General features: G+C 40.4%; 1 protein-coding gene across 1 annotated transcript in view; it reads left to right on the forward strand.

Annotated features, from left to right (window-relative positions):
* RAPGEF5 (Rap guanine nucleotide exchange factor 5) overlaps window positions 1-26,130 on the forward strand; it is a 473,922-nt gene that overhangs the window by 422,849 nt on the left and 24,943 nt on the right. The window contains exons 17-23 of the mRNA XM_082257324.1: window positions 2,757-2,906; window positions 7,343-7,434; window positions 11,498-11,620; window positions 12,411-12,589; window positions 17,306-17,396; window positions 20,009-20,059; window positions 25,040-25,127. Coding sequence (XP_082113450.1) covers window positions 2,757-2,906; window positions 7,343-7,434; window positions 11,498-11,620; window positions 12,411-12,589; window positions 17,306-17,396; window positions 20,009-20,059; window positions 25,040-25,127 — 774 coding nt within the window. The remainder of the gene's footprint in view (window positions 1-2,756; window positions 2,907-7,342; window positions 7,435-11,497; window positions 11,621-12,410; window positions 12,590-17,305; window positions 17,397-20,008; window positions 20,060-25,039; window positions 25,128-26,130) is intronic.

Below are 26,130 nucleotides of genomic sequence, written 5' to 3' on the forward strand. Positions count from 1 at the left end.
TACTATACTCCTGAATCTGTTTTTGTATATTCAAATATATAATACTTATATACATATCTTTCTATTAATAGAACACTTACTTGAGCTTCCCCTGAAGAAGAAGAGAAAGTTATTATCTTCGAAACATGTCGGGTTAAAGTTCTAGTGTTTGGTTGTATCATTGTCATCTGGTCTAGCTTGTATATGTTTTTAATCTTTTGTTTATACACATTTAATAAAATCATCACCTTTTTGAAGATTATTGATTACAATATCATTATATTTTTCTGTGCCTAAAAAGTCCCATTTAGGGGAACCCCTTTTTGTGTACTGTTTATTAGGGATGTGGCACATTTGAACACTGGTCACGTACACCCCCTCTCTACATATATTTGGGCTACCACTTTAATGTAAGAGTACCCACTATAAAGACATTTTTTAAATGTTCTTGTGCTGTGTGAAAAGAGGCCAGATTCTGTACTTGGGCAAAATTATACTAATAAACTGAGTATCCACCATACAGCTTAGTTAAAAGTATGCAGCTGTGTGTTTATAATAAGAAGAAAAAAAGCACACAACACAAAAACAATCTTTCAGTTAAAGAAGCTGTTCACTTTTCAAGCTGTTAACATTTCATAAATGCCCCCTGGCGGTGTTCTGCGCAGTTACTGTACAGTTCGAATGCTCACATCATCTGAAACCTGTTTTCTGAGTTGTTTTCTATTGTACAGTTACACATTCATACAATAAATGAGTCTGGTAGTGTTTGGTGTGTTGTCACTGTTCTGAATATGATAAAGTTATATAAATACAGTGCATCTGGAAAGTATTCACAGTGCTTCACTTTTTCCACATTTTGTTATGTTACAGGCTTACAGCCTTATTCCAAAACTGATTAAATTCATTTTTTTCCTCAAAATTCTACAAACAATACCCCATAATGACAATGTGAAAGAAGTTTGTTTGAACTCTTTGCAAATTTATTAAGAATAAAAACCAAAATAATCACATGTACCTAAGTATTCACAGCCTTTCCCATGACACTCAAAATTGAGCTAAAGGTGCATCCTGTTTCCACTGATCATCCTTGAGATGCTTCTACAACTTGATTGGAGTCCACCTGTGATAAATTCAATTGATTAGGCATGATTTAGAAAGGCACACACACCTGTCTATATAAGGTCCCACACATAACAGTGCATGTCAGAGCACAAACCAAGCCATGTAGTCCAAAAAAATTGTTTGTAGACCTCCTAGACAGGATTGTATCGAGGCACAGATCTGGGGAAGAGTATGAATAATTGTCTGCAGCATTGAAGGTCCCAATGAGCACAGTGAACTCCATAATCCATAAATGGAAGAAGTTTGGAAGCTCCAGGCCTCTTCCTAGAGTGAGCTGCCTGGTCAAACTGAGTGATCGAGGGAGAAGGGCCTTAGTCAGGAAGGTACTCAGAAACCCGATGGTCACTCTTACAGAGCTCCAGCGTTTTTCTGTGGACAGTAAAGAACCTTCAAGAAGAACAGCCGTCTCTGGAGCACTACACCAATCAGGCCTGTATAAGAAAGTGGCCAGACGGAAGTCACTCCTCAGTAAAAGGCCCATGACAGCCTGCCTGGAGTTTGTCAAAAGACACCTGAAGGACTCTCAGACCATGAGAAACAAAATGCTCTGATGAAACAAAGAGTGAACTCATTGGCCTGAATGGCAAGCGTCATGTCTGGAGCAAACCAGGCACTGTTCATCACCTGGCCAATACCATCCCTACAGTAAAGTATGGTGGTGGCAGCATCATGTTGTGGGGATGTTTTTCAGCAGCAGGAACTGGGAGACTAGTCAGGATCGAGGGAAAGATAAATGCAGCAACTAGAGACATCCTTGATGAAAACCTGCTCCAGAGCACTCTGGACCTCAGACTGGGGCGAACCCCAAGCACACAGCCAAGATAACAAAGGTGTGGCTACAGGACAACTCTGTTAATGTCCCTGAGTGGTGCAGCCAGAGCCCAGACTTGAACCTGTTTGAACATCTCTGGAGAAATCTGAAAATGGCTGTGCACCGATGCTCCCCATCCAACCTGATGGAGCTGAAGAGAGAGGTCCTGCAAAGAACAATGGGAAAAACTGCCCAAAAATACATGTGCCACTTGTAGTATCATACTCAAAAAGATTTGATGCTGTAATTGGTGACAAAGGTACTTCAACAATGTATTGAACAAAGGTTGTGAATACTTATGTACATGTGATTTTTTTCCTTTTTAATTTTTAATACATTTGCAAAAAATTCACACAAAGTTCTTTCATGTTGTCTTTATGTCATATTGTTTGTAGAATGTCAAGGAAAATAATGAATTGAATCCATTATGGAATAAGGCTGTAACATAAAAAGTGAAGCGCTGTGAATACATTCCGGATGCACTGTATATATACATCATACAGTTTTCATTTAATCCATCAGATTTTGGCTTTAAAAACAGTCATTTGCTTGTGTTTGCTTTACATTGCAGATACCCAACAAAAGCAATATAATGCAAACAAAATGTATTCTTAAACATTTTTTAAACAGTGCTACATTTTTGCTGGACTTCCATTGTAAAAAGATATTTGTGGGCATGTTATCTTCCAGAATGCGGATGGTTAAGGCATTCTGCTGTTTAGGCTGTCAGGCCGTGTGCTGTCCATTTACCATGCATAGCAGCAACACAGTATCTGACAGCGGCAGAGTTTTACTGAGTTCATCATGGAATGCTCACCCTTTTTCCCCTGCCTTTTTTGTGCAGTTTTCTGCCGAGTCTACATAACAGATCACTCCTACGTCAGCATCAGGACAAAGGTATCCAGCACTGTACAAGATATCCTGAAGATAGTGGCTGAGCGGATACAGCATGCTGAAGAGGACCTGGCTTTGGTCACTGTTACGTTTTCTGGGGGTAATTCCAATTCCATGCTAATTCCACAATTACTGGTGTCACAGAAGAATAATGGCTGACAATTTCTAGCGCAGGTACTCATCTGCCCCAGGGGAAGTGCTCAGCTGTGTGACTGCAACTAATGTGCAGAATTTCAAGTAGAGGGCTGTTGCCATAGTGACAGCTAGTCACCCCACTACTTCTCTTAACATTAGTCTGCCTCTTGCAGGCATGCAGTTCAACATGCTTCCCAGTTCTTACAAAGGTTTATGCTCATTTGTATGTGTGAAGCTTACAACAGTAACTTAAACACAGGAAAAAAAAATTATCTTGACTATACTTTCCTATAGACAAGCCTAGTTTTACACATGTAAACAAAAATCATATCATAAAGTAGAATTAAGGAAAGGGAAGCGGGTGTCATATTGTAGTCTTTTATTTAACAATCTCTTAAGATTCTAAAAAGAGTATGGAACAATATGCTTAAATTAAACCTGACACAAACCTGAACAGGGCAGTGACAGGAGGCAGGTACCAGCTTTACAAGAAAAGTAAAGAATTGCTCAGCTACCTGTCTGGATCTGCCAGCTGTTCTGAAAGCATTAAACCAAGCATTATCATAAAATTCTCACCCTTTATTTAATAGATTTAAAATGCAAATAAAATGTGCTTTGCTAAACCTACATTGGAAACTAATAGTTGAAGAATGATTGGAAGAACTTGGTTCAACATCTTTTTCTTTCAAGCACTCTGGTATATGTTTATTCAGTTTGCCAATCAAGTTGAAGTAGACCTTCCTGATTAAATGGATTATGGGACCTTTGACAAATCATTAACAAATAAGACATTGACAATGAAGGACGGAGTTATCATGTAAATGTAATATCAATGTCTGTGCGTGTGTATAAATATTTATACAGTATCCCACAAAAGTGAGTACACCCCTCACATTTTTGTAAATATTTTATTATACCTTTTCATGTGACAACAATAAAGAAATTACACTTTGCTGCAATGTAAAGTAGTGAGTGTACAGCTTGTATAACATTGTAAATTTTCTGTCCCCTCAAAATAACTCAACACACAGCCATTAATGTCTAAACCGCTAGCAACAAAAGTGAGTACAACCGTAACTTAAAATGTCCAAATTGGGCCCAATTAGCCATTTTCCCTCCCTGGTGTCATGTGACTCATTAGTGTTACAAGGTCTCGGGTATGAATGGGGAGCAGGTGTGTTAAATTTGGTTTTATCGCTCTCACTCTCTCATACTGGTCACTAGCAGGTCAACATGGCACCTCATGGCAAAGAACTCTCTGAGGATCTGAAAAAAATAATTGTTGCTTTACATAAAGATGGCCTTGGCTATAAGAAGATTGCCAAGACCCTGAAACTGAGCTGCAGCATGGTGGCCAAGACCATACAGCGGTTTACCAGGACAGATTATACTCAGAACAGGCCTCGCCATGGTCGACCAAAGAAGTTGAGTGCACATGCTAAGTATCATATCCAGAGGTTGTCTTTGGGAAATAGACGTATGAGTGCTGCCAGCATTGCTGCAGAGGTTGAAGGGGTGGGAGGTCAGTCTGTCAGTGCTCAGACCATTTGCCGCACATTGCATCAAATTGATCTGCATGGCTGTCATCCCAAAAGGAAGCCTCTTCCAAAGATGATGCACAAGAAAGCCTGCAAACAGTTTGCAGAAGACAAGCAGACTATGGACATGGATTGCTGGAACCATGTCCTGTGGTTTGATGAGACCAAAATAAACCTATTTGGTTCAGAAGGTGTAAAGTGTGTGTGTGGCGACAACCAGGTGAGGAGTACAAAGACAAGTGTGTCTTGCCTACAGTTAAGCATGGTGGTGGGAGTGTCATGGTCTGGGGCTGCATGAGTGCTGACAGCACTGGGCAGCTACAGTTCATTTGAGGGAACCATGAATGACAACATGTACTGTGACATACTGAAGCAGAGCATGATCCCCTCCCTTTGGAGACTGAGCCACAGGGCAGTATTCCAACACAATAAAGACCCCAAACACACCTCCAAGATGACCACTGCTTTGCTGAAGAAGCTGAGGGTAAAGATGATGGACTGGCCAAGCATGTCTCCAGACCTAAACCCTATTGAGCATCTGTGGGGCATCCTCAAATGAAAGGTGGAGGAGCGCAAGGTCTCTAACCTCCACCAGCTCCGTGATGTTGTCATGGAGGAGTGGAAGAGGACTCCAGTGGCAACCTGTGAAGCTCTGGTGAACTCCATGCCCAAGAGGATTAAGGCAGTGCTAGAAAATATTGGTGGCCACACAACATATTGACACTTTGGGCCCAATTCGGACATTTCCACTTAGGAAATGTACTCACTTTTGTTGCCAGCGGTTTAGACATGAATGGCTGTGTGTTGAGTTATTTTGAGGGTGCAGAAAATGTACACTCTTATACAAGCTGTACACTCACTACTTTACATTGTAGCAAAGTGTCATTTCTTCAGTGTTGTCACATGAAAAGATTTAATACAATATTTTCAAAAATGTGAGGGGTGTACATACTGTATATATCACCAGGTGATAACAGAGGGAAAAACATCTAAAAAAAGAAGACTAATGCAGCCACCACATCTAAGGATTGATAAGCTGCAATATATTACATTTTTGGTTTGGGGTTTAATACCATTTTAAGCTTTGTGCTCATACCAATACATGGTATATATCTCTTTTGAAAGCAGTAATTTTCTCCTAATAGCCTTATTTACCTACTTATTGTCTAACTGAATACATATATATTTATCGACTAGTAGTTTTTATTCCTGGATTCACCACAGTGACCTTTTGTCACATATCTTGAAGATATATATCTTGAAAGATCAATATGTAATTTTCTTGTGACCCCGCCCACAAATTTCAACAAAGCATGTTACTGTATAGAAGCATGTCTGCCAAATACTTTTTTTATACATCTTCATTTCCCTGTACAATACCATCATTGCAGCCAGAGTCCTGTCTTCCTTTCTTATACCAACACAGTTCCATGAGCTCACACCAAACATGAATAACTCACAGAGACTAAATCAGTTTAAAAAAATCTTGTTTGCTACCCTTGATTACAGAGCGATGAATCTAACCTGTTTGTTGTACTACACAGGTGGTAGATCTGCTAAACAAGAGCTACTAATACATATCCATTGCTTTGCTTGCAAATTTGAAATAATGGTTTATACTTTCAAAAGAGCTGTCAATGGCCGCAGGGTCTTCATCAAGGCCTTGCAATGAATTTCTATTGATTTTGTCACATACTATTAACTTGCTTGACCGTCCCCAATGGCATGTTACACAAATTTAGCCTTGCTAGCTCATCCTATTATCTGCTGTATTTGCATGCAGCTGGATGTACAGAATGCCTTAACTGTTGCTGTGGTCAAATCCTCATATATGTCCAGGCACTGGTAGTGCCTCTACTAAAAAGGAGTTTTGCCAGAAAGATTGGGCTTCCAAAGTGAACACACCTTCACCCTATTCCTTAACATTTTCAATGCAGTGAACATACATTTTGCAAAAAGAACATTCACTTTGCTAAGTAATTAGTCTCTATCGCCTAAGTAAATCAACCTCACTGTGTTATTAATTAGGAAACTTTGTGATTGATTTACTAAATGGACCAGAGGCTATTCCAATAACAAAAGTGAATTTTCACTTTCCAAAGTGAAAACCTACATAGCTTAGTTCAGTGTTTCTTAGCCTTTTTTCAGTCACGGTACCCTTTAAAATTCTGCATATTTCTAAAATGTAACCCCCATTCTAAAATGTAAAAAACGAACAGTTCTACATAACACAGCAACATCACACATGTACGACACCCAAACACACCTTTGACTAGTATTCCAATGTTTCTCTTCTCCCTCAGTTTCTCTTCCTCACTCAGCTAATGTAACCTCAGTGCTGATGGAGAGGGGTAGAAGTGGGGCAAACAAGGATGTTTTGCAGGCGCCCAATATCCTCCTTATCAACTGATAACGCCATTGGTTGTAAGAATGCCTAGAAGGTTCTAATGATGTGCAATGTAAACCTGTGGTTTTGTATAATTAAAAGACAGGCTTGATCCACCCGCTGGCTTGTATACAATTTTTGGACATTTTTTAGCTGTTTTGCCAAGCCACCCTGCTTGAAAAAAGCTGGCTTAGTAAGTAAATATGTTCCCCCAGAATACCCTACATGTGAAAGAAAATTTTAAATAAAAACAGGCTTGCATATGATTGGATATTTGAACACACTTCCAGAGAATTTTGTAAGCCAAATTTAATTTTAATTTATTTTGCACTTTTCTAAGTGAATAGCCTCTACTTCTTTAGTAAATCAAAACTTCCATTCATGCAATAGAAATACAGCTTTTAAATTGGACACAAGTTCTTTACATTTTGCAGTTGAATTATTCGGCATCTAAACAGTGCTTGATTCTCTCCATAGAAAAACATGAACTTCTGCCAACAGAAATGGCATTATCAAAGTCACTGGAGTCATCGAGTCGCATTTACACTTACAGGAAGAGTGAGACTTTGGTAAGTGATGTACACAGATAACATGGGGCCTCATTTATATGACTGCTAAAACAGAGGAAATAATAGTGGTGCCTTTATACTAACCAAATTACAACTTTATTTTTCTAACCTGCGCAGTGCTATGTGTAATTTATAAATCATATATGGAATAATGTCCCTATACTGTCCATTAAAAAGGATTTACTGGTGAGTTCCTTGACTATGTCCATACATAAGGTCACACTGTGAATGCATTGATTAGGGTTTTGGAATGCAGAATTCTTATATCTTTAAAGGGTATGAACAATATCATGAAGTCACAAAATACAGCAACAGAATAATTTTTGAAATATCTGCACCTTTTATCATTAAGGCTAAAATTTAGCTAAGAACAACTTTTTATCTTTGCAGCTTTAGGTATATTACTAATCTGTAATGAAGTACAATGTGCAAGCCGCTAGATTTTGTAGAAATTTTCACTGTATGACTGTCCTGTCCTTTTCCTGCTGCTGAACATCTGGCGCAGTGAGGGTTTACAGCTTCAGGTCTCTGAGCTCAGCTCCACTAAAGATGATTCGAAGGGGAAACTCCCCCTCTTGCCCTCTTCTCCATTAAAGTGGAGTTCCACCCTCTTTTTTCACTTTACACCATCAGTTATCTGAAAAAGAATTGGATAATTATGTTTTTTTTTTGTTTCACTTACCTTATTTTTAATGAAAATTAACTTACCTTCCTTACTCTTCCTGCTTCTTATGCGGCCATGGCCCCCAACGTCACTTCCTCCATTGCATTGACTCCTGGGAGATGAGCATCATCAATCCCAGGAGTCAATGCGCCTGCACCGGTGTCCCTCGTCACTTCTGGTGCAGGTGCATCATTCCCTGCTAAATTAATTAGAACAGCTTCTGGGCATGCGCAGAACCAGCTGCGGGATGACGCGCCTGCCCCGGAAGTGACGAGCATGGCATTCTGGGACTCCGACATCCAGGAAGAGGGACGCGAAGAGGGACGCTACGGCTTCATCTGCCCACACCGCAGCTGAAGCCGTAGCGTCCCTCTTCATACAACATCCCCTTTAAGTTTGTTACATGTGTTTGAAAAAAATGTTTTAAGGCCCCTTTCACACAGGCGTTCTTTCTGTCCAATGTTTATCCATCCAATGACTGACAGCAGTTCATTTCTATGGGCAAATGGATGTAAACAGATGATCATCTTCCTCTGTCCTATTCTGTTTAAACTGACCTGAATGGAAGTAAACAGATGTAAACTGATTATGTCTGCCACCCGCTGCTGTCCTAATAACCAGTGACTAATCCCTTATCTCTCCTTATCAGCAGAGTGTAAACAAAAGAGCCAATATTGCTGGAGATCCTCCCTAATCCCTTGTAGCAACCTAAAGGTAGGTGCTAGGTAAAGGTATAGTGGGCCTTGTCTACCTAACAGCAGGGCTGTGATTTATTAGTCAGGGTGTCATGGTTTCCAGGTGTGCCTGCTGAAGGGGGAGTCTCCCCACTGGCTTCTGTGAGAGGCTTCTCATAGGGCGGTGGAGGAAACCCAATCAGATGACACATCCAGGCTTGTAACTACCCCAGAAGGCAGATTGTGCTGCAAAGGATTCTGGGAGTGGTTTTAAGTTTGGGGGTGGCACATGACACGATGTCTTTGGCGGTAGCAGAGTCCCAGGAGGGAGAGAAAGGCTGTCTCTCCTACTGTCTGAGGAGGAGGATCTCAGGGTGCTGCCTGAAGATCCAGAGAGTGCTGAGCTAAGCTGAGGGGATCCGGTGGGCCCAGAACCTGCGGAGAGTCAGAGGGTTCCAGTCCCAGGAAAGCCTACACAGATCGTGAGTACTAAGGATTGCCCCTGGGGGTCAGCCTGAAGTTAGAGGGGACCACTCCAGAAGAGGTTTGGGGTTCCAGTGCCAGTTAGTTGTGAAAGGGGGTACCTAGGTTGAGGACCCTGAAGTGACAGAGGGGGTACATAGACAGTGGACCCTGAAGAGCTTAAAGTGTAAAGGGGGCACCTGCGGTTTGGGCCCTGAAGTGTCAGTGCACAGTGTGAAGTGTGCCAGTTGAGAGTTGCAGCAGTACAGGAACTTACAAGGAGCTTTCTCAGCCAGTGCAGTGCTGGAGGGAGCCATTCAGTGACTCTGAGCTATTGTAGTGTTACAAGTCAAGCAGTTCTACAGTCCTTGATCTTCTGGACTAAAGTCGAGAATCCAGCACAGTTTCTGTAATTACACAGTGTTCAAGCGTCAGGAAGCATTGGCTAGCATCGGCTGGCATCAAGACAGCGCTAATAGGCATTTTTGCCAGAAAAGTCCCACAATTGTATCTAGTTAAGCCTAAAGGGATATCCCACTCATTCCCTTCTCCCATCCCCTTAAATACAATAAAACCACAAAACAAAGATGCCGGAGTTGTCAATGTCTCAGTGCTCACACCCAGGGCCGCAGCTCACAAGGGCTGGAGGAGTAACTGGTACTGATAGCAGGCCCACATCAGGCCACAAGCCTGGAAAACCTGCTACAACATACCAAGCTTTTGGCCTGTATTTTGGGGGGGGGGGGGACTCAAGCCAAAAATAAAAAAAATGGCATGAGGTTCCCAACCAAAATTCATACCAGAACCTTTTTCGAGCATGCAGCCTGGCAGGCCAGGAAAGGGGGGGGGGGGGTGAGTGTGTGTCTCACCTTCATGAACCATACCAGGCCACATGCCCTGAGCATGGGTGGGTACTTTGGATGTATATTGGAATCTGAAAGTCCAAGCTTTAACAAGAGGGCCCCCAGATAACACCTCTCCCCCCCCCCCCCCCCAAACATGTGAATGAGTATGGAGTACTACTCATTCTCCAAAAATACAGTCAGTAGTAAAACATGCAAAAAACACCAAGACGGTCTTTGATAAGTCCTTTAGTATAAAAAAAAATATGTCCCCCATCATCACTCACGATGAACAACGCTGCTGATGCGCATGGGAGAAAACAACCCTCCGTCCACCAAACCCAACTTCTTCATCACTTGCCTCCCACTAACTGACATTCCGCTTTTCCCTGCTGCTGAAATAAACTAAGGGACTGCTCAACCAGTGAGGTTATTGACCGTATATGACCAATTTTTTTAATAAAGGATTTTTGAAAAACTGTCTTTGTGTTTTTTATTTGCTACTGACTGTTTTTATTTATTTATTTTTTAAATAAATGAGTAGGGGGTACTATGAGTACTACCCCATACTTCTCAACATAGGACTAAGGCCAGTATCCAGATTCCAATAAGTCACCCCTCGGGGGGACAGCCTCCCGTCATTTTTGTTTTTACATTTTTAGGGTAGGTCCCCGAAAAATTCATACCAGACCTGAAGGGCCTGGTAAGGATTGGCGGGGGAAACCCGCACGCTTTTTTTTTTTTTTTTTATGTTGGCTCTTTTGTTTACATTCTGCTGACAGCAGGGATGAGTCATGGTTGTTAAGGACTCTGGTGGGCGGATAAATAAATGCATGTAAACTGATTTAAACTGAACTAACTGAACTGAAAATGGATGGAAACTGGTGTAAACTGATGTAAACTCTATTCTTTTTTTTTTTTTTTTTTTTATGCATAAACATGACACCTTTGTTAAAGGGGCCTAAGAGTAACTTGTTATTCTAAGGTTATGTTGAATTTGACTTTTTCTATATTTCTTGCCCTCTGTTACAGATAGAATATTGGGTACATTACATCTTTAATTATTGTTGTTATGTTTTGTTTCCTCACAAAGGAAACCATGTTGCCAATTATTTGTACCATCTTGCCTATCACTTAGAGAGTTAATTACTACCTGCGCTATATTTATTTTCATTATGCTGTCTGCCAGGTCAGTTTTTTATAATTGAATTTCCGACCAGAGTGCTTTGTTCAATGAGTGTCAATTCATCACACTCCCATGCTTTCAAGGCCTTTTCCTAAATTGACTGCATAATCTTGCTGAAGGTGAACAGACATGAAGAGGAAATAAAGTACACTCAGCCTGGATTGCAATTGCTAACAGCCTCTTTCTTAATTGTCTTTTTGGAGAAATATTTATGTAGGATTTTTATGTTTTGTAGAACCCATTTGCAGAGAATGAAGAGGCTCAGAGCAGATCTGTTAGAATCCTGGGAATGAATACCTGGGATCTTGCTTTAGAATTGACCAGTTTTGACTGGAGTCTCTTCAATTCAATACATGAGGTAAGATCACCACTTTTGAAACACATAAGGGAAACTTTTGCAAAATCTGACTGCACCAGTCTTTATGAATTCCAGGGAATGTTTCCTATGGTGTTGTTCCTTTACTAATGTGACTCCCTCTTTAGCTAATTGCTAAAGGCAAATTGGCTGTTCACTTTGCTAGGAAATGTTTACTATGCAGTGAGTTCCCCTTAGCTCACTGTATGTGGTGAAAATTCACTTTTCAAAGAATATTCAATCCCATGTAAGGAAAATTAAAAAAATATATATATTTTTGCTTGCACATGATTGAATGATGAAAGTTAACAGAGCTTCACTTCATTCTACAACTAAGGGAAACGTCCCTTGCTAGTGCAAATTAATTAACTTTTAGTAAACTTTTAATTTACTTTTAGTAAGTCAACCCTGTTGTGTATATTAGGTAGGAGTGGAAGCTGCTTGTCGGTGCTTCTGCTGCTGGCAAAGTGTTGTCAGCAGTGGAATCACCAATGTGACATCAGCCTAAAACATTGTTCTAGGTATATGTATTAACCAAGAGACAGCTAATTTTTCTCTGGTCAAACCTGGAACATTTGCAAGAATTTAATGAAATATAACTGTGTCCATGATTTAAACACTGTCCAGTCTGTATTTATTTGTATTTTAGAATTAGATAATGATGGCACAGTTTGGTGGGTACAAAATATTATTTAATAGTTGGGTATACTTGTAATAAATTGTATATAGGACTGCATATATTTTTTTTGTTATATCTACCTGATTGACCTTGGTAAATCTGCTTGTATTGCAGCAAGAGCTAATATACTTCACATTCAGCAGACAGGGGAAGAGTGAGAACACACTGAACCTGAGTCTTTTGCTGCAGAGATGTAATGAGGTCCAGCTCTGGGTAGCCACAGAGATACTACTTTGCAGCCAGCTAGGAAAACGAGTGCAGCTAGTGAAAAAATTCATCAAGATCGCCGCTCAGTAAGTTGGAAGCTTCACCATTGGTTCTATTTTAACAGTAGATATACATTTATAGAAGTATTCAGGTAAAGCATGTACATTCCTAGAATGCAGTCTTTATTTTGCTTTTGATTTTTAGTAATTATGAATGAGTTAAGTTACTGTTGAAACTCCATTTGGCCTGAACCTGTTGAAAACTGTACTAATAAGAATGAGCTAAGGTTCAGGCTGAACCCACAGGAAACCGTCACATGATAGCAGGCCCCCAGCCAAATCAGCTGTAGCCATGGGATCCCCTGCCCTGTAGCTGTATTTGGCTGGGGATGCTGGTGTTATCATTGACTAATGTGGCCACATGGCCATATTTAGACAGTGTCATTAACTAAATGTGACCATGTGTTTTATCGCGGTAACGTGATAGTTTACGTTTTGGGGTTTTTCAAGATGTTCAAAGAAAAATCACACAAACACTTGTAGGTAAAATCATACTGTATAAACCTTTTTATTAAATGAAAACAGATAACTATAACAAATGTAATGATTTTGTTAAATGTAACAAGAATATTTAGCTATAGATGCTATTTCACATCCAAGGAGTCCCCCTGTTTACAGCTTGACACGATGATCTAACCAGGTGCAGGCATAAAGCAGGCCTGGGACTGGACTAACTATTCCAAGTTTTGGCTGTAGTATATACTAGTGGGTAAGTAATGACCAATCATAGGCACTGAATAGCAGTATTACTCATTAAGGAAGATAGCACACATTCCTGAAAGGGCTTGGCCATTTGGCCAGTTCGTAATGATATTTGTACAGAATGAAATCAGCTAAGGTAACCAGACTTAGGATTCATTCTTAGATAATAGTAAGCCAATAATGATGAGGAAATATGAAATTTCCCTATCACCATGTTAGCTCAATTATGCCACCAAGATTCCTGCCAATTTGCTACATATGGTTGCAGGGTTTGAGATTCCATTGCTACAGCTGATTGGGCTGTGGGGCCTGCTATCATATTATGGTTTCCCACAGGTTCGGTGCAAACTTTAGCTCATCCTTATTAGTAAGTACCCTAGGTGACATTTTAGAATCAGATTTTAGGGCCCAACACTGCTAGTTTAACAATTTGCACTTTTTTTTTCTCAAAGAGCAATGACAATTTGACTCTTTTCCAGAGAAGTGGCTCTTTGTCATATTCCACTGTTTAATTGGAAAGTATAGTATGTAATTTAGCACATTTTGAGTTATCACTGCATTGTTTATTTGTGATATAGTTTTATGTGACTTTTATATTATTACACTATTTTTCCTTAGTATTGTTATTGTATTAAATATAGAGATTTGAAGATTAACCTTTTAGAGAGGACAGGTTCGCACTGGAATGCATACTTTCCCGTGCAGTCCCTTGCATTCTGGTTTTGACAGCCCATTCATTTCAGTGGGCTACAAACAGAAACACGAGAAAAGTACTGAAACGTCACTTTAGCAAACCACACAATACATTACCGCATGGTACTGCTGTACCACGCGGTTTGGTGGATGCAAACACACTGCATTTGAGAGATGTATTTGGGGTGAAATTTACAATTAATTGGCACCGCATTGTGTTGGGAACAGGCCCTTACTCTGCCTCCATCACACCTGAAAGAGAAGATATCAGGCAGCCACACATGAAGCACATGGCTTTAATTGGGTATTAGTCAACTCATAGTCTTGCATAGCAAGAAAGAGCAACTGAGCAGAAGTATCCCATTGAGGATTATTTGTGATGTTTATGCTTTATATTGATTAATAATTGTTGGCCATTTCCCATAGCACCACCCTGAAGTTGGGGTGTTTTCTTTAGTAAATTTGCCTTTATTTCATATGCTGATAAGCACAAGTATTGTATAGCGCAACAAAATATAGCAAAGATAGTGCAGAAGCAATAAATAAATATAGCAGCACCAATGTACAGATATATAGTCATAGCCAAAAATAATGGCACTCCTGCATTCCTGTCAGATAATGCACCACTTCACTCAGAAAATGATTGCAATTACAAATGTTTAAGTCAGGGCTCGACAAACCCCAGGTGCCAGGTCGCATTGGCGACTAGAATTAATGGCCTGGCGCCTGGGTTACACTGCGGCAGGTGTCTTGTCACCAGACATCCCAAGTCTCCTGCGAGGTGGGGGAGTCTCTCGCATGAGGGCTGCGGCTCCCTGACACCTTCAAGTGTCACGCCCGCACCTCGCAGAAGACTTGGGATGTCTGTGAGAGGAGAGATACAGGAAGCATCGGCTCTGCATGCTTCCTCCAGCGCCGCTCCTCACACTCCCACCAGCCAGCCAGCAGTACCCACAGCAGTACCAGCCATCAGTACCCACAGAAGTACCCACCAGCAGTACCAGCCAGCAGTACCCACCAGCGGTACCCACCAGCAGTACCAGCCAGCAGTACCAGTCAGCAGTACCAGCCAGCAGTACCCACAGCAGTACCAGACAGCAGTACCCACAGCTGTACCAGTCAGCAGTACCCACCAGCAGTATTAGCCAGCAGTACCAGCCAGCAGTACTTACCAGCAGTACCTGCCAACAGTACCAGCCAGCAGCACCCCCAGCAGTACCTGCCAGCAGTTAGTAACATGGGCTAGGGGTGTAACTAGCCCCCAGCACATAATTGTAAATATCCCAGAATGTGCAGAGTTTCTGACTCCTACCACAATGACCACTTCAAATCACTGAAGTAGTCATGGTGATGTTCCTTTACTATCTCAAAGTACACACGGGTCGAATGCTGGGCAACATCAGCCGGTTTCAATAAAAACTGGCTGCCATTGGTACCTGTGTGTATGGCAGCCAGTCCGATAGAAGCCAGCCATTCGGCATGTGTGAAAAAAACTGGCTCCTAAATTTTTTAGCTGGCTTCTACAGTAGATTTCAAGCACATTTGTCAAGCCCTGGTTTAAGCATTTCCATGTTTATTTCTTTTGTTTGTATTGGTATGACAAAAAAAGTGGAGAAACAAACAGCTAAATCTGACACATTCCATGCAAAGTTCCAAAAATAGACTGGACAAAATTATTGGCACCTTCTCAAAGTTGTAAGAAATAATCGCATTCCAAGTTTGTGATGCTCTTGTAATTTGCAACAAAACTCACATGTATCAATTAACAGGTGCTGACAATATAGAAATCACACCAGCAACCAGTTAAAATGGGATGTGCTACCAAATATTAAATTGATGGTGCCAATAATTTAGACCAGTCAACTTTTGAAGTTTTGCATGGGATGTGTCTGATTAGTTTTTTGTTTCTCCAATTTTTTGTGTCCTACCAATACAAACAAAAAAAATAAACATGAGAATGCCTAAACATTTGTAATTGCAACAATTTTCTGGGTGAAGTGGTGCATTATCTGACAGAAATGAAGGGGTGCCAGTGTTTTTGGCCATGACTGCACATATATCCATGTGAATGAGGCCTATATGGTGCTTTTGTACTTATGCCTGGAGTTCATTTTTAACTGGTATCATGATTATCCTTGAACTGCAAGCATTCTCACTGGAGACTTGTTTCCCTTTCACAGTGCTCGTGTACTGGGAATCTCATACAGACATTTTCAGATAGAAATATAAATGACATTGATTGGTTACCTCTTGCCACATTTTCTTCTCATTTGTAGAAAAATTAAGCCAAATCTCTGGTAAAACATCTCAGAACCCCTGTGTCCTAAAGCAGTTAATTGTTCTTCTCTTCCAGACTGTGCATTATGCAGAGAATTCCTCAGGGTGTATGTGCAAGCTGCAATAAAATCTATAGGCTATGCATGTTATTTATGAATCAGCAAGAGTGTTTAGGAGTGCCTCTTTCTATTTATAATTCTGAGGTCTAAACAGGTTCCACTGGACTCCCTGATGATTTACTGTTTCCAGCCTCCATCCATCAGCATCCAGTCCTATTAGTCGGGAATAATTTATTATAATTTCCATTACAATCAGTGCAGCCAAGTAATACTGTTTTCTGGTTTAAAGCTAGACTCCAGGCAGAAAGTTTAACACATATATAGGAACAGTTTGGCCTACCACAAAAGTGGCAAGTTCCCTGTCAGTGCATGTGCACGCAGCAGAGCCTGATTTGCTCCTAGTATTGCCCCTCCATCTACTGTTATGAAGGCTGTTGTGTGGAGGATTACAGGAGGCTGATATTGAGGGTAATTGAGGTACTTACTTGTCTCCTGCAGCGCTGAATGGCTGAGTCATGCAAATTATTAATTTATGACTGTGATTCAGCTGAATATTCCATTTAAAAATGCTTTCCACTGTTTAATCAAACCTGGGTAGTGTAGCCTTGTTAACCTACATCTATGGTTTTATTAGGCAGAGCTTAAAATACATGAGATGCATCAAAGGGCCTAACCTGCACAGGTAGAAATATGGAATTTGCCACTGTCAACTTAGCTTTTAAGTGTGCAAGCTCCTGGGGCTGTCATACTTTTGCTTGCTTAACCACCTAGTAACCCATTGTCCGTGAACCAGTATGCAGCTAGTGAAGTCAGGAATCCTGGCCTGCATATTTGTTGTAGGAAAGCATCAGAGCAACAGGCGTAGTGCTTGAGACCTTAAAAGCCAAATGAACAATTTCAGCTCCCATACTTTTCTGCTTTTGGGCTCCCTTTAGGTATAGGAGAAAGAAAATAGCATGGTGTGTGTATGGTGAATTAAATGTAAGTGACGCATTCTTTTTCTGTCTACCAGTTGTAAAGCTCAAAGGAATTTGAACTCTTTCTTTGCAATTATAATGGGACTGAACACGGCATCTGTCTGTCGGCTGTCACAGACATGGGAGGTAAGGCTTTTCAACAACTTATAATTGTTGGTACGTCTTTTGAGAAAAAAAAAATGAACCACAGTATTTCTGTATTAGGACATACGGCTTTAACAGAACTTGAGTATCTTATCCTGAAAAGACTTGCCTCTCCTTCTCATTTAGTATTTTTCACACAATCTCTTTGCTGCATGTTCTCCCACTCATGTGCCGTCATTTTGAAAGTGTATGTCTTGGGTCTGTTGTACTGTGCATGCAAGAGCACAAAATGTTACATGGCTCATCTCATGCATGTGCTGTACATTACGTTTGTCTGTAAAAAAAAAAAAATAAGCCTTTGCCTCCTGCAAAGTCATAAGATCCTGTGGAGAAAATTTTTGTTTTTACCCAATAAAAGAGTGGGTTGTCATACAGCGCATGCATGAGACAAGACACATGGTGTCATGCACTTCCTCTTGCAAGATCTGATGACATTGTCCTCTCAGGGAGTATCAGCGTGGCTGAGGCTATGTTATCAATGCCTTTAGGTAAACCAGGAATTTAACTCAATAAATGTAAGTAAACCCAAAATATAATCAAAAGAACAATGTTAGCAGATTTTACATCAGTATACAAAGATGCATGCTGATTTGTAGTTTGGTAAAGGGAGGAAAGGTCTACTTTAACCTAAATCTATGATTTTTTTAAAGCGGAGTTCCGGACAATCGGCAAAATTGTGCTCTTTCTGTTCTTTGTCCAGCATTCATGACTTACCATAAGCTCCTGATTTAGCATGTGGGCACCTGAAGCCTGCTGGCACTCTCTTCTGGGAATAGGTGCAGCTGGCTACCCAGCATGCACCTCCTGATGTCGCACATGTGCAGTGGGAAAGAATCGCGCCCCACTTTATGTCTGCCAGGTTTCCATAGAGACTGAATTCCCAAGTTAAAAATGGCATCTATGTCCGCCTAGCATCGTGTCATTTCCGGTTTTAAAATAACGCAATGTTAGCTGTGGGGCATGCCCATTGACTCCTGGGATTGATGACACTCAGCTATCCCAGGAGCCAATGGAAAAGCGGAAATGACCTACCTCCCCACAGAAGTGCAACCTAAAGACTCCAGAAAAGGTACAAAATGACGAAGAAAAAAAAAAAAAGTATCCCAAAATTAATAGGGTCGCAGTCATCTATTATTTCAGCCATTGTTGTGATGTAGATTGGAACTCCACTTTAAGTAGAGGTAAAGATACAATTAGGAGCAACAAATCCATGTTCATCAGGTAGTGGTTTGCTTTACACATTAGCACACTGTTCTAAAAGCTGTGAGATGAGTTAGAAGAATCTAAATTTAAGGTCACTGTAGCAAGTGCTCAACTTCACTTCAGAAGGTTGAATCTCAATGCCAGAAGGCAGGCAGATCAACCTTGGTTCCAGATATAGTTATTGTTCATAGAGCTGCATAGCCAACATGTTTCCGGACATTTAACATGTCTCCTTAATCAGGGCTCTTTGTCTGGAACCCTTGTTTCAGAGGAACGATTAGGTAATGCAAAACCTTACAAAATCTTACAAAACATCAATCTGCTAACAGCAGTGACACCAGAATATTAATTTTTTAACAGCATAAAATATATTTTGGGTTAATGTGGTATTTATCCTGCTTCAGGAACAAAAGTTTCAGACAAAGAGCCCTGTTGAAGCAAATATGGTTATTGCCCTGCAACACACTGGGGTTGATTTACTAAAGGCGAAAAGACTGTGCAAGTGCAGTTGCTCCATAGCTTAATGAATTCACTCATGTGGAAGCAGAAATGCTGTTTTTTTTTCCATTTTCATTGCATTTGATTGGGTATTCTGTGCAAAGTGAAGCTTCACCTCATTTACTTAGCTCTGGCGCAACTGCAGTGTACAACGGAAAAGTGCAAAGTCTATTTACCTTTAGTAAATCAACCCCATGGGATATACACCTCTAGTAACAATAAACTAGCAATCACATCTCTGTGATAAAGACATTAGTAAGAACTTAGTATGTAACTGAGGAATAAATCAATATTTCTGATTTGAAAGTTTTTGAACGCGTCCTCAAGCATCACGAGAGCCCTGGATTCTCAGTATAAGTTTGCACACACATATTGCAGTCTTCTGTAGGGAAATCCATAACCTGTGCTCTATTATATGGACTTGAGGACTAATTATGGAGCTTCTTCACTTTTTACCAGTGAATTGTGAAGTTGTAATTGGAAGACAACTGTTCCCACTTTATATCTATAAACCACACTTAAGATTTGTTTCTGTGATTTGGGCCCACACTGCTGAAAATATGCAGATTATTTTATACAGTTGTTGTTTATTTTCAGCAATTTGCAAACTTTCAAATACTTGCTTAAATTGCAGATGAAACTGTTTTATAAACTTGTCCATCTGAATATTTTTTGGGTTTGACTTTACAGATAAATAAAATTTTGTTTTGTCTTTACTTGACGTCTTAGCTTCATTTACCAGCAGCATCAGATTAGTAATACAGATGCTTGTCATTCATTGCACGTTGCGTACTACTCTACAGGGCACAGAATCCAAGCAGAGCCGTCAAACTATTTTTTGTGTTCCTGTGCTACAGGGTAACATTATATATTCTCTTTATTTTCCTTCCAAGAAAATCCCAGGAAAGTTCAAGAAACTTTTTTCCGAACTTGAAAGTCTGACGGTGAGTTTCCTGCCCTGTTTACACTTGTTCTGTCGCAGTGCAGATATTTCATTCTTGCTTACAGCTTTCCCATCACCTCCACACAAGGTTGGCTGCTGTATACCATGCCAAACCTAAACTATGCAAACTCAGAATAACAAACAAGGACAAAGGAATATCTCTGCATCTGCAGAATTGGGGGTAGCAGTGATTAGGGATAAGCTTTGTATGATGAGTGCATAGCTGTTTGCATATGGTATAACAGTTCAGATAACAGGTCTGAACATGGAATATTCTTTGAGAGGATTTTTCTATATGTAAATCTGATAAGCTTAGTGCAAAAAAAAAAAAAAAATGATAACATTAAGTATTTGGCACTGTGTAGAGTTTGTTCATATTCTGAATCATAACATATTCAAGCTGTAAATTCTGCAAGTGCTATTGCACAGTGACTTTATATGAAGAGCAAATGATTGAAAACAATGGACATTCTGTAAGCGCACTGAACTTATAGGAGAATAATGGCCAAAAGAGCGTTACAGGCGTTCACTTAGTCCTGCACTCCTGTGACCCAGGTTCAACTGACAGCAGGCTAAAGCCCGCTGTTGGCTGATGACACAGAGCTAGTCCAGGTTCTGCAGGGATCCCAAAAATAATGTTGGGAAGATCCACCCAGAATTACTGACCAGTAGCTGGTTCAGAGTCCCAGCGTGCTGCTTAAGTGAGTGCTGGAGGGACAGAGCATTGACACCCGCACTCTCTTTTTTAGTAATCTTTAGGCTAGGAGGCGTATCATATTCTCTGATGTACAGATGCCCACTAGAAAGAACATTTATAAAGCTGTAGGGCATTATTCAATTTCATCTTCTGTACATCACTAGCTTAAAGAAAAGAGCCCTGAGTCAGACATAGTGGTGGGGTAGTTAGCCAGCACGGATAGAGTAACTTTAGTCCATGTGCATATCACACTCCATAAATCTGCAGACTAGAGCAAAATATGGTGAGATGTTGAAACCACCACAGATAGCGCTGTTTGTCTGATCATAGGACAGCCAAAATATCTAAATCGGGGTCCAAGTGAATGTCCATTGGTCCATGACAACAGGAGATTTACCATCAGTGTTTAGAGTGAGCCTGTATCCAGGCTACGGGATGGATTCGCTAAAGGCAAATAGACTGTGCAGTTTGTAAGTGCAGTTGCACTAATTTTCCCCAATGCACACTAAAGTATTTCCATATTCTGAACAAGCAGTAAAAGCACTTTAACACAAGCCCCATTCTTTAGCTATAGAAATTGCCGAGAAATTTGTCATCAAAGTTCACAACAGATGCACAGAAAGCTTAGTTTTTTCTTATGACTTTTCATTGCACCAGTATCTTGGCAGCCCACCTTCTCAACTACACTGCTCAAAAAAAATGAAAGGAACACTTTTTAATTAGAGTATAGCATCAAGTCAAGTAAACTCCTGGGATATTGATCTGGTCAATTAAGTAGCAGAGGGGGTTGTCAATCAGTTTCAGCTGCTTTGGTGTTAATGAATTCAACAACAGGTGCACTAGATGGGCAACAATGAGACTACCTTCAAAATAGAAATGGTTTTATAGGTGGAGGCCACTGACATATTTTTTTTTTTTTTTACTACTCATCTTTTCTGACTGTTTTTCACTAGTTTTGCATTTGGCTAGGGTCAGTGTCACTACTGGTAGCATGAGATACGAGGACCCTACAGAGATTGCACAGTCCAACTCCTCCAGGATGGCACGTCAATACGTGCCATTGCAAGAAGGTTTGCTGTGTTTCCCAGCATAGTATCGAGAGCATGGAGGAAATTCCAGGAGACAGGCAGTTACTCTAGGATAGCAGGACAGGGCCATAGAAGGTTTTTAACCCATCAGCAAGACCGGTATCTGCTCCTTTGTGCAAGGAGGAACAGGACGAGCACTGCCAGAGCCCTACAAAAAAACCTCCAGCAGGCCACTGGTGTGAATGTCTCTGACCAAACAATCAGAAACAGCCTTCATAAGGGTGGCCTGAGGGCCCAACGTCCTCTAGTGGGCCCTGTGCTCACTGCCCAGCACCAAGGAGCTCAATTGGCATTTGCCAGTGAACACCAGAAATGGCAGGTCCGCCACTGGCGCCCTGTGCTTTTCACAGATGAGAGCAGGCTCATCTTGAGCACATGTGACAGACGTGAAAGGGTCTGGAGAAGCCATGGAGAACGTTATGCTGCCTGTAACATCGTTCAGCATGACCTGTCTGGTGGTGGGTCAGTGATAGTCTGGGGAGACATATCCATGGAAGGATGCACAGACGTTTACAGGCTAGACAGTAGCACCCTGACTGCCAATGGGTACCGGGATGAAATCCTTGGACCCATTGTCAGACCCTACGTTGGTGTAGTGGGTCCAGAGTTTCTCCTGGTACATGACAATGCCCAGCCTTATGTGGCGAGAGAATGCAGCCAGTTCCTGGAGGATGAAGGAATTGATATCAATGAATGGCTCCCACACTCGTCTGACCTAAATCTAGTATAAAATGTCTGAGACATTATGTTTCGGTCCATCTAACGCTGCTAGGTTGCACCTCAGTCTGTTCAGGAGTTCAGTGATGCCCTGGTCCAGATCTGGGAGGAAATACTTCAGGACACCATCCATCGTCTCATTAGGAGAATGCCCCAACATTGTCAGGCATGCATACAAGCACATGGGGGCCATACAAACTACTGAGTACCATTTTGAGTTGCTGCAATGAAATTTCAGCAAAATGGACTAGCCTGCTGCATCATTTTTTCACTTTGATTTTCGGTGTGTCTTTAAATTCAGGCCTCTGTAGGTTAATAATTTAAATTTTTATCAAACAATGTGCCATCCTTTTGTTCCTAACATATAACCCATTTCCGATATAGATATCTAGCATGATATTTTTCCCCATTAAGATCTGATGTGTTTTAAAAGTGTTCCTTGTATTTTTTTGAGTAGTGTAAATACACAGCAGCATTTCTAATTTGTTAGGAACCAACTAAAAATGGAATTTAGAGTCCTTGTTGTGATCTTTAAGGCTCTTTGAGAATGAATAACATAAAATTACAAGCCACTAAAGAGTTCAGGGATGGCCTCTGCTTTACTGCTTGCTAAGAATATGTACAGTGCCCTGAAAAAGTATTCATTCATACCCCTTGAAACTTTCCACATTTTGTCATGTTACAACCAAAAACTTAAATGTATTTTATTGGGATTTATGTAATAGACCAACACAAATTTGCACATAATTGTAAAGTGAAAGGAAAATGATAAATGGTTTTCAAAATGTTTTACCTATAAATGTCCGAAAAGTGTGGCAAGCATTTGTATTCAGCCCCCATTACTTTGATACCCCTAACTAAAATCTAGTGGAACCAATTGCTTTCAGAAGCCACCTAATTAGTAAATAGAGTTCACCTATGTGTAATTTAATCTCAGTATAAATACAGCTGTTCTGTAAAGCCCTCCAGAGGTTTGTTAGAGAACCTTGGTGAACAAACAGCATCATAAAGGCCAAGGAACACACCAGTCAGGTCAGGGATGAAGTTGGGGAGAAGTTTAAAGCAGGGTTAGGTTATAAAAAATATCCCAAGCTTTGAACACCTCACGGAGTACTCAATCGATCATTCAAAATTTGAAAGAGTGTGGCACAACTGCAAACCTACCAAGACATGGCCATCCACCTAAACTCACAGACCGGCAAGGAGAGTATTAATCAGAGAAGCAGCCAAGAGGCCCATGGTAACTCTGGAGGAGCTGCAGAGATCCACAGCTCAGGTGGGAGAATCTGTCCACAGGACAACTATTAGTCATACACTCCACAAATCTGGCCTTTATAGAAGAGTGGCAAGACAAAAGCCATTGTTGAAAGAAAGCCATAAGAAGTCCCGTTGGCAGTATGGGAAAAGCCATGTGGGGGACACAGCAAACATGAGAAAGAAGGTGCTCTGGTCAGATGAGACAAAAATTGAACTTTTTGGCCTAAAAGCAAAAGGCTATATGTGGCAGAAAACTAACACTTCACATCACCCTGAACACACCATCCCCACCATGAAGCATGGTGGTGGAAGCATCATATTGTGGGGATACTGTTCTTCAGCAGGGACAGGGAAGCTGGTTAGATTTGATGGGAAGATGGGTGGAGCCAAGTATAGGGCAATCTTAGAAGAAAACCTGTTAGAGTCTGCAAAAGAATTGAGACTGGGGAAGAGGTTCACCTTCTAGCAGGACAATGACCCTAAACATACAGCCAAAACTATGGTTCAGATCAAAGCATATTCATGTGTTAGAATGGTCCAGTCAAAGCCCAGACTTAAATCCAATTGAGAATCTCTGGCAAGACTTGAAAATGGCTGTTCAGACGCGCTCCATCCAATCTGACAGAGCTTGATCTATTTTGCAAAGAAGAATGGGCAAAAATGTCACTCTCTAGATGTGCAAAGCTGGTAGAGACATACCCAAAAAGACTTGCGGCTGTAATAGCAGTGAAAGGTGGTTCTTTCAAAGTATTGACTCAAGTATTGACTCACGTGTTTCCTTTCTGGCCATTATTATTATTGTTCCATTTCATGATTGTTACTGAAACATATTTTCGTTATAGAGCAGGGCAGTGTTAAAAAAAAAAAAAATCTGCTCTAGATGTCTTATATGCCAGATAAACTGCATCCTTTATCCTTTTACCTGTTTTTATATTTATAAGTTACAGACCAATTAAATGAACTAGAAATAATTCCAAAGGGATTCCCTAAAACTTAACTTATTTTAAGGGTTCCTCTGTATTAAAAAGATTGGGAAAAGCTGGCCTAGGCACAGTAACACTTTAATGACTGCTGGCAATCTTTTTGTCAAATTTCAGTTTTATGTAGCTGGTGATAGTTCTTTAACTGGAGGCTATATTGAGATGTTAATTTCAGATCAGTCAAACATGTATTACTGAATTTCTATAGTAAAATCTACCTTTTTGTTCATTCCAATTTACAGGATCCATCTTTAAATCACAAAGCTTACAGAGACACTTTCAAGAAAATGAAGCCACCCAAAATCCCCTTCATGCCTTTACTTTTAAAAGGTAATTTAATCACATTGATCTGGATATAGCAGGTACTTCCTATTTACTTGTATAAAAATCCATGACGGTTTGCCAGGTTTGAGGGAATTTAGTGGATGTCATACAAGGGTCAGCCTGGAAGAGTCATGATAACTCTGTAGCCCTCAGTACCACATTCAAACAAACCTATAATAAAGCCTTAGAGGGAAATCAGTAAATGTCCCTATTTAGATAAATAAATGGCTGTGCATATGATGCACAATCTGAATGAAAAAAAAAAAAAAAAAGATATTTCTCTTTTCATCCGTTGCTGAAATTTCATGGCCGATATTTCATATAAATGCATTCTGATTGAAGTACAACTGTGCAGGCCATGTCTATAATTTGTGGCTCAATTATTTCACAATTTCCTCTGCTTAAAAGACAGCTGTACCCACGCTGGTTTAAATGCAAATTGTGTTCCCGCTTTGGTAGCTTTGAAGCTTTGCTGAAGCTCTTAAGGATCTCTAGTAATTAAAATTTAAAGCTAAATTTCGCTCTTGTGAGTGTTCTGTTATTTTTGAATGTTAAGTATCTTCAATTTTACTGATTCATCTGCCTATCCTGACTGAGACATGCTAAATTCACTAGCAGTCTGTTATCTTAAAGTGTTTAATATTCAATGTACAGGCCTATGCAGACAGCTTTAAAATATTTTTTTCTGAGCAGTATACTGTACCTTGGTGTTTTTACACTTCATAATCAGCAAGTTAAAGGTAATGGGAAAAATAAAGAGCCACCATTGTGAAGATTCAAGTTTATATTTTATTATTAAAACAGAAATCCAGGTACAATTAAATAAACAAATGCTCATTATGCTAGGGGAGAATTCAGTAGCGATAAATATAAATACTTACCTTAAGGCCCCTTTCACACTAGTGAGCCGCAAAATCGCATGACAAGTCGTTTTCCATTATTTTCAATGAGCCCCATTCATATCAGTGCGTTTTGAAGTCGCGCCGACTTCAAAGTAGTTCCTGCACTA

This window comes from Pelophylax lessonae (genome assembly GCF_965119305.1).
Source record: "Pelophylax lessonae genome assembly, chromosome: 5".
Lineage (NCBI taxonomy): Eukaryota > Metazoa > Chordata > Amphibia > Anura > Ranidae > Pelophylax > Pelophylax lessonae.